At 41.3% G+C, this 8037-nt stretch overlaps 1 protein-coding gene across 2 annotated transcripts; it reads right to left on the bottom strand.

The window, feature by feature from the left end:
• Window positions 1-3894: 3894 nt before the first annotated feature.
• On the bottom strand, window positions 3895-7748 carry LOC102569103 (ras-like GTP-binding protein RHO). Of its 2 annotated transcripts, none has more exons than XM_006269352.3 (3): window positions 6439-7748; window positions 5171-6002; window positions 3895-4190 (listed from the first exon to the last, which is right to left on the bottom strand). In XM_006269352.3, the coding sequence occupies exon 2, from the start codon at window positions 5900-5902 to the stop codon at window positions 5216-5218; it is 687 nt and encodes a 228-aa protein (XP_006269414.1). In that variant the 5' UTR covers window positions 5903-6002; window positions 6439-7748; the 3' UTR covers window positions 3895-4190; window positions 5171-5215. The 2 variants fall into 2 exon arrangements, with proteins under 2 accessions (XP_006269414.1, XP_006269415.1); XM_006269353.3 differs by having other exon boundaries at window positions 5171-5879.
• Window positions 7749-8037: the final 289 nt, after the last annotated feature.

Genomic DNA, 8037 nt, shown 5'->3' with positions numbered 1-8037 from the left:
AAGCTACAAAAATTCAGAAAGATCAAAATAGGCCATATTTTTTTACAATAGAGATTCCTATTTGAAATCTTTGGGTGTGCTTTGTAAATCATGTCTTTGTACACTTAACGGTGCCAATGTTGTGTGACACCCTTAAAAAGGATTTTGCAGCACCCTGGGATGCAATGACACCTTTGTTCAAAATCACAGCCATGCAGCATAAGCTATTTATTGGCTTAAGAAGATGTAATACATCTTAACTGAAAAATGAAGTTAATTAAGTGTCAAGTTATCTGGAAAAAATGGGATTTAAAACACATAAAAGTGTTTTAATCAAACATTAGGTATATCATGGACTGTGACAATTATGTAGCAGATATACTGGTCACTAGAGGGAGCCAGCATTGTTCCAGGAAAGTAATGGAAATCCGAACTGTGAAAAGCATATGAAGCTTAAGTCTGTGATGTAAAGAAGAAATAAAGCACTTCCCACCTCCTTGTTCACATCAGAGTCGATACACATTCCAGATAGCCTACAAAAGTGAAATAGTTTCTGTATTTTTTATTGTTTATATTAAAATAAATAACCCCCCCTTTCTCTTCAAAGTCATTTCTACACTGAATAATTTACCAGCATGTTCAACATCTGTAAAACACCAGTTAAAATGCCTTTTTTGTAGATGATGTTAAAGTTGCCAAGTTCTCCTGAATCTCTAAAGAAAGTTTGACTGTTTGTTGTCATCTCCCGGTTCCCCAGAAAATATGTAGACAGATATCAGACTGAAATTTCTCCTACGCAGCAGCCTATTAATGCTATGTACCATTTTATTATTTCTCCCCGTTGTTTGTCTCTTGCATATTAAAGGGCATGAGCTACATTTATTTACAGGATTGCCTAATCAGCTATTGTTAGAGCTGACAGGAAAACAAGAGCATTATTTCACTCCAGAAGTTGCATTATTTTAGTGGTAGCTCTCGTCTACTCCCTCACTGGAAGCTAGTGCTTTTTGAGTGACAAAGGCTGTACATTTATGTAAATGCAGAGAGTTTGAGTGCTTCAGGAACAAACCATATGCAGAAAACAAATATAGAGAGGATTTTATTGCCAGCAGCTCTAGAAGAAATGGTTGTCCAAAAGGATCCATGGACTGGGCACTCCACAGACTTTGAACTTCAACAGTTTAAAGTTGTATAGTAACTATTACAAGAGTGTAGGCTGTAGCCATGTTGATCTAAGGACAGGCAGACAAGCCTATAGTAACTATTGTCTTAGTCTGCCTATAGTAACTATTGATTTTTTGCTTTAGGTTTCAGCGCTGTCCACCTATCTTATACAGTCTTATATGCCCCCTGCCCATTACCCTAGTATCTGAACACTTCACTAGCCTTTATTTACCCTCACAATACACATCATGAGGTAGGAAAGTACTATTGACCACATACGCTGGATACGTCTACGCTGCAGCCTGCAGCATACTACAGAGCTATTCAATCTAGCCTTAGATGGGAAACAGTTACCCCTCCCAATAGCTTTGTGTTGCAGCAGCTATACTGTTTCTGGTACCTGAGATAGCTCATGTGAAGTGAGTTTAGGTATTTTTATTTTTGTGTAATTTCTATATTATGTTGCAATCTGCCATGTTGACATAGCCAGAGAAAAACAAAGCCACTTGCCCTGGTCACATAGGAAGCCCGTGGTGGAGCAAGTTCCCAGGTTTCAAGCAAGCACTCGAACCAGTGGTCACTACTTCCTTTTCTTTTCTGAAACCAATTCTTAAACGCAAAATGAGCTCATTTTGCTCCGGTCTGAGGATTTTTCTGGGATCTAGAAGACGGACCCCACACATTTCCAAAAGGAAGCCCTCCTATGAAACAGTGCAATGAGCCAGATAAATAGAGAAATATATTGTGTTTTGACAAAACCCCTTCAAGTGAAGCTTTGGTGATGTCATTTCTAGGGCACAAGTAGCGGAAAATTGGAGGGTTAGATTTCTAGTTGATGTGAAACGTGACAATAGCCTGAGGAGTTACTAAAAAGACTGATAAAATGTTCTCTTTTTCACTTACATGAGTGAGCACAGTAGGAAAAGATTGTATATATAAAATACTAGCTATTTAAAAGCTAATGTTAGGTGGTAACTAGCCAGAAGGAAGAAAACCCTGAGGCCAATGCAAGTGTTAATTAATTCAAAGGTAAATACAGACAGAGAAACAAAGATGAAGCTACTCATACCCTGCAGCCACCTACTTGTAGTTTTGGACTGAAAACCAATGCCAATTTACATCTTGTTAAATAGATTTAACTGAGAAACCAACTGATGTATCATGGGTAACCTTGGATCACTGAGGCCCAATTTTTTAGAAGCAGCCTTCAAATCTGAGTGCTTCTATTTTTAACGTAATGGGAGCAAAAGAACCTCAGCATTTTTTGAAAAATAAACTGCATGTTTCATAGTAGACAGCCCAAAATTGAGCTGCTCAAAATACAGGCCGTATCAGAAAATGAGTAGACAGAAGTAATGGGGTATTGACTACAGACACTCATTTCTTTCTGAACCAGTTAGTCTCTAAGGGCTGCCCACCCTGCCTTCTATCAGAAAATGGATATCTTAACATTTCTGCACCCATTTTCCCTTCTGCCCACTGCAGAAAGGGGATTTACCTAGCTTCATGAGTAAAGCTCTTTGGCATGTCCAATGTAAAGGCATGTTGGCCATGATTCAGGAAAACATCTAACCATGAACGTGACTTAAAACAAGCTGAAATGTCCTCCCCAATTAGGGAAGCCTTCCTGCTATTTTAAAAAGATGGGGAAGTTAGGAGAAAAAGAGCCTAAATAGTCAAAGAGGAATAAGAAAAGGGGCAGAAAGGAGGAGAAAGAAGAGCGAACAGTGGAAGGCTGTGCAATGTAGATGACTTGCTGTTACCCTAGGCATCTCACTTCCTCTGTGTGGCACAGCTTCTCTAGTTTTGACCAAGGGAATGATACATGACAATCACAGAGGGGCCCTTGGTAGAAAAGTGATTCAGAGGTGCAAAGCATCAGCCCTAGAGCATTTGGATGTAATTTCCTGTTGGCGTAGGTGAGTTTTCACAGCCATGATTAGAAAGTGACATTAAATGAAAGTAGCATATTTCATGTATTCAGGAACAGCAGTCATCGCTATATAATAGACATGCCTTCTGTCTTTACACCACCAACAAAACCTCTTCTTTTCCAAGCACCTTCCTGATTTGTCTCTTTCAAATAAATCATTTCACATGCCATTTGAGTACTTTTGTATATGGGTGCAAATGGTTGGTACTGGCATCATGTGTTGTGCTAAGTTTAACCCTCAGCATGAGAAACAGCAATAAGAGCGAAGGAGAAAGAGGGAGGACCTATAACAGGAAAAGGAATGGAGCAAGGAACCCAAGCACTTCTCAATACTAATTAAAATTAAAAACAGGAAGTGAGTGCAGATTAAAGAGAGAGAGAAGAGGAGACAGTTGAGACACAAATAGTTGGCTTCTACTGAAGATCAGCTAGTGCATATGTTTAAGGAACAGAGTTGAAGGCAGATCACTAATTTCTGCTACTAATACCTACAAAAACAGCCCTGCACAGGGCCATGGTATTACACTATCCAGTGTCTGAATTACACCAGTACTGCTCCCTAGGAGCATTATCAGCCAGAAAGAATGGGTGAGAAAAAATCCAATGCAACTTAATGGAAGAGCTAGTCTGTTAAATCAAGAAATCCTGACAAAGATTTTCTGTACTCTGCTTGATTTTTTTTCTGAGGAGTAGAAACCAAGATGCCTCAATGACTGAGCCAACACTGAGACAACAAAGAGACCTACTCACTTCATGTTGTCCTGCACAACAGGCCATAATATGCTCAATAAATTACTTTGTGCTTCTTTATATCAGGATTTTAAGGTATTTATTGAAGTACCGCTTTCCATTCAACTCATCCTGTATAGAGCCTTTACCTCTGTAGCCAGAACCCAAGTCTCTATTTCCAGGACTGACAGCAAAGGTCTTCATGCATCCTTGATAGTGAGGAGGCATGCATGAAGGCATCCAACACCAGCTGCATCCTGCCACTACAGTTCATCTGCACTGGCTTCTTGACAGTGGTTCCTGCTGAGATGTCTCCATCTTGCTCTGCCTAATTGATGTCATGGTCTCTGGCTTTCTCTTTACTTCATTGTTTTGTCCACAAATACTAGAGAAGGAGAAAAAGATATAAGTGCAGAAATGTAAGGAGGTTTAGATGACATCAAGGCACAGTCTCAGAAGAGCCCTCAAATCTCTTCCTCCATTTATCAGAGCCAAATCAACATACAAATTAAGTAAAGAATTATTTGGCAGACTTGTGGTTTGTGGAAGGGATGGACACTGTTGCCTTCATAGCAGCTAGCATACTAGGTTTGTAATGTTGGGGATACAAAGAGGGGAAATGTTTGACCTTGTGCTACAGGCATTGATCCCACTGGACACCTGGCAAAGATAATGCAACTCGCGCTTGTATTTTGCATGTGGACCCCTGATCCCATAGATACCATCCCTTCTGTGGAAGCATGTAGAGGGGAGCTTCAAACAAGAGAAGCTTTGCCACCATGTTTCCTTAACACCAAATCCATGCTGACAGGGTTGAACAACGGCCACAGGATAAGAAGTAATGGGTGCGTCTACACATGCATTAATGCGCTTTTCCTAATGTACATTAAATTTAGTACATTCGATGTGGGATACTAAATGCACATTAGGCTGTCCTAATGTGCAGTAATGCAAGCACATGCTTTTTTAATAACACTTAATGTGCAGTAGCTTATTTACTGTGCATTAGTGCAATAGCATGTGTTCTTTACACAATGCTTTAATGTCCAGTAAAATAGGCTACTGTGCATTTAAAGCGTGTGTGTAGATATGCCCAATATAGAATAATATAAATCACATAGCCTTAGTGGTGAATTTTGGCTTTGGCCTGCTCTGAGACCCATGCAGTTCTGGCATTTTTATCCCCAGCTGGTTCCTGAGGGGACAGGAGGAAGCAAATCCTACTTACTTCCCACCAGAATGGCTTTGTGGAGTTTCTATTAGAGGAATACTAGATTTTTGTTGGTTATATGTGTGCTTCCATAGAGGACAACCATTTGGTCCTATAAGAACATTTGTGCAAAATTCATGGAAACTCTCACATACCTTTTCACTTCAAAAGGTTAAAGAGCAAAATAACTTTTGCTTTTCTCATAGCACTTCACAGGATGTACACTGTGTTCTTGTTGCCTTTGCTCCATCCTGTGTTGCAGCTTGGCCAATTACTTCCAAGAGTCTCTCAACTCCTTCTTTTGTCTTTGCAGAGCACTCCAAGTAGGCATATGCCCCAATGCTAGCAGCCAAGGCCTTTCCTTCCGCAGACCTAATCGGCTCTTGTCTCATCACGGCAAGTCTTTTCTGGACACTCTCATCATTTCTTAGTTCTTTCTTAGTAGCCACCAAGACAATGGGTGTTGTGGGGCAGAAATGTCTGACTTCTGGAACCCAAATATCAAGGATATTCTGCAGTGAATTTGGATTGTCCACTGAGAAGCACATTAAGATGACATCAGTGTCTTGATAGAACAAGGAGCGGATGTGCTGGACATTGATTTGTCGCTGCCCTGCCACATCAAAGAGCATCAGCTTCACCGGCTTTCCCTCAACTTCAATGTCAGTGACATAGTTTTCAAACACTGTTGGCTCATAATATTTGGGAAACTGCTCCTGGCAGAAAGCGAGCAAGAGGCATGTCTTGCCACAGGCAACATCACCCACAACTGTTAGCTTTTTTCTAAGCGTAATCATCTTCTGGAAGATAGAATGGGTGCAAATGAATTCCTTCAGCTTCAAGCTTCCAATGTTTAGCAAATACCTTTTGAGAGGGGAAAATTGCATACATTTAGCATCTTTCCCGCTGCATTGTTTTATTCCATTGCTAATTTTTGAAGTCCTTTTGTATCATTTGCCCTCACAGTTCCTCCATGTGTAGCATCACCTGTAATTTTCATTGACATTATTTATTCTGTCTTTTAGACCAAAGAATAAAGATGTGGACCTAACCCAGATCCCTGCATGGCCCCAATACAGAACTCCATTTCTAACTTAGGATATTGCCCCTAACTCAATATATTGCTGTTTTCCTCTTCCCCTATTTGCAGTCATTTGGACAGTTCTCACTCCATAACAGTGTTCATTTTCTAAATAGGATGATTTCATTTGAAAGTGTGATGGAGCTTGAAGTATTGTAGCTAGATTACATCTCCTATTTCCCCCTGCATCTATGAAAAAGTGACATTTTATTATCACTGACCATATCTACCCTTTACAAATCAGTGTTCCTTAGGAGTCTGTTACCACTGCAAACTTAAGTGATTCTCCCCTCTTCATCCACATGTCATTATGTTACTAGAGAAAAGAGTAGTGAGACTTACCAGTTAGTGATTTCAGGTTTGCTCTTCTTTCCTTCCTTGTAGACCAAGGCTATAGTAATTTCTCGAATCTCATTATCTCCCAGAGGTTCTTTGGGAGACAGTTTTCTACCACTCTTTAGAGACAGTCATTATCGGTACTGCATTTAAAGGAATATGCTTGTGTTTCTTAATTTAGCCAGCCAATCAGCAAAGAGAAATGAATGAAATCATTGTTTTTAAAAGCAGCCTACTTTACTGGTAATAATGTACTGAGGGTGGGGAATATAGGTTACACAATCTTGTGACACACCATATTGAGACCGCTTGGTATACTTCCTCATTTCTATTGCACAAGGCTGCTGCTTCAAAGCCTCGCTGTGGCTAAACAAATTGTGTATTATTAAGAGTTCCAAGATAAGATAATCTGGTTCCTAGAGCTGACTGACAGTCCTGAAGACTGACATCCTCTCTGAAGCTATGTAGGTAGAATGGCATCAATGAGAGCAACAGATCAAACTTCCCCATAACCACACCAGTATAGTTCTCTCCTATCTGCTGTGACAGATGTGGAGTTAGCTCAGTTCTTATGATCTACCCAAAGAAAAGAAGAAAAATGCCTCAGTGGCAAGATGGCTGATCTGGGGTTTATGGATTGGGTTTCTATTCCCTGTACAACCTCATCCTGAAAATAAGGGTGCTAGGACTTTTCAAATCCACAGGGGTAGTTAGAGGAACAGTGCATTGAAGAACTGGGTTTGGTGTGTACATAAAGTGTTCACTAGGCCTGGAGAAGTAGGTAGAATAGCTTGACTTTGCCCCTCTGATGAGAGAACCACTGTTAATGGTATCATCAGCTAACACCTACATACGGCCACATTATTCATTTCCAGTAGATAGTTAGAGATTAAATTGCAACAGTGATTTTAGTTCTAAAATATTTTTGGCCTAAGAACATGGAATTTACTGCCTTGGCTTCTTGAAGCTAAGCATATTTGGAGGCATGAGGATGCTCTGATATATACTTGCTTTTCTATGATTAGATCATTTTAATTTTCATTCCATATTTTTCCTGGGTGCCATTGGAAAAGATTTCTAGGGCTAGGGACAGACATTCAAAAAGCTGGAGCCTGAGTTATTCAACCTTTGCAGGTCAGTCTAACCTGCCTAGGTTGAACCAGTTTGTAACAGCACAGACATTGCCCTCTGGACTAAGGCAAATGCATATGCCTGCAGCTGCTCACGCCAGGAGCCGGGGGGTGCCAGAGCATCCGTCTGGGGAGTGGTGCTGTGGGGGGACCATGGCCAGCCTGGGCTAAACTGGCCAGAGAGGGGTTTATTCCCTCCTCCCTGTCCCACCAGCAGGGACCTAAGCTGGGTCTGCAAGGCACTTCCCTCGCTGCTGTAGTGGCAGGCTGGCATGGCCCCTGAGGCAGAGGGGGGCAGGGAGGAGGATTATTCTCCCCTCTACCCCCACTGCCCCTGCAGGACTGCAGCCAGCTCTGCCTGCCACCACCGCCATGCTCGCTCCCTGCTTGGGGCAGGTGGTGGAATAAGCTCCTTGGTGTCCCCTCTGCCAGATGCTGGAGGCAGGGGGAATAACCCCCATTCCTAGCCACACGT

Source organism: Alligator mississippiensis, chromosome 1 (genome assembly GCF_030867095.1).
Source record: "Alligator mississippiensis isolate rAllMis1 chromosome 1, rAllMis1, whole genome shotgun sequence".
Taxonomy (NCBI): domain Eukaryota; kingdom Metazoa; phylum Chordata; order Crocodylia; family Alligatoridae; genus Alligator; species Alligator mississippiensis.
Note: the sequence above shows the minus strand (reverse complement) of the source record. Positions and strands in the feature narration are given on the sequence as shown.

Excerpts from the sequence above, each read along its gene's own strand:
- LOC102569103 (XM_006269352.3), bottom strand. The coding sequence starts at position 5,902 with ATGCAATTTTCCCCTCTCAAAAGGTATTTGCTAAACATTGGAAGCTTG.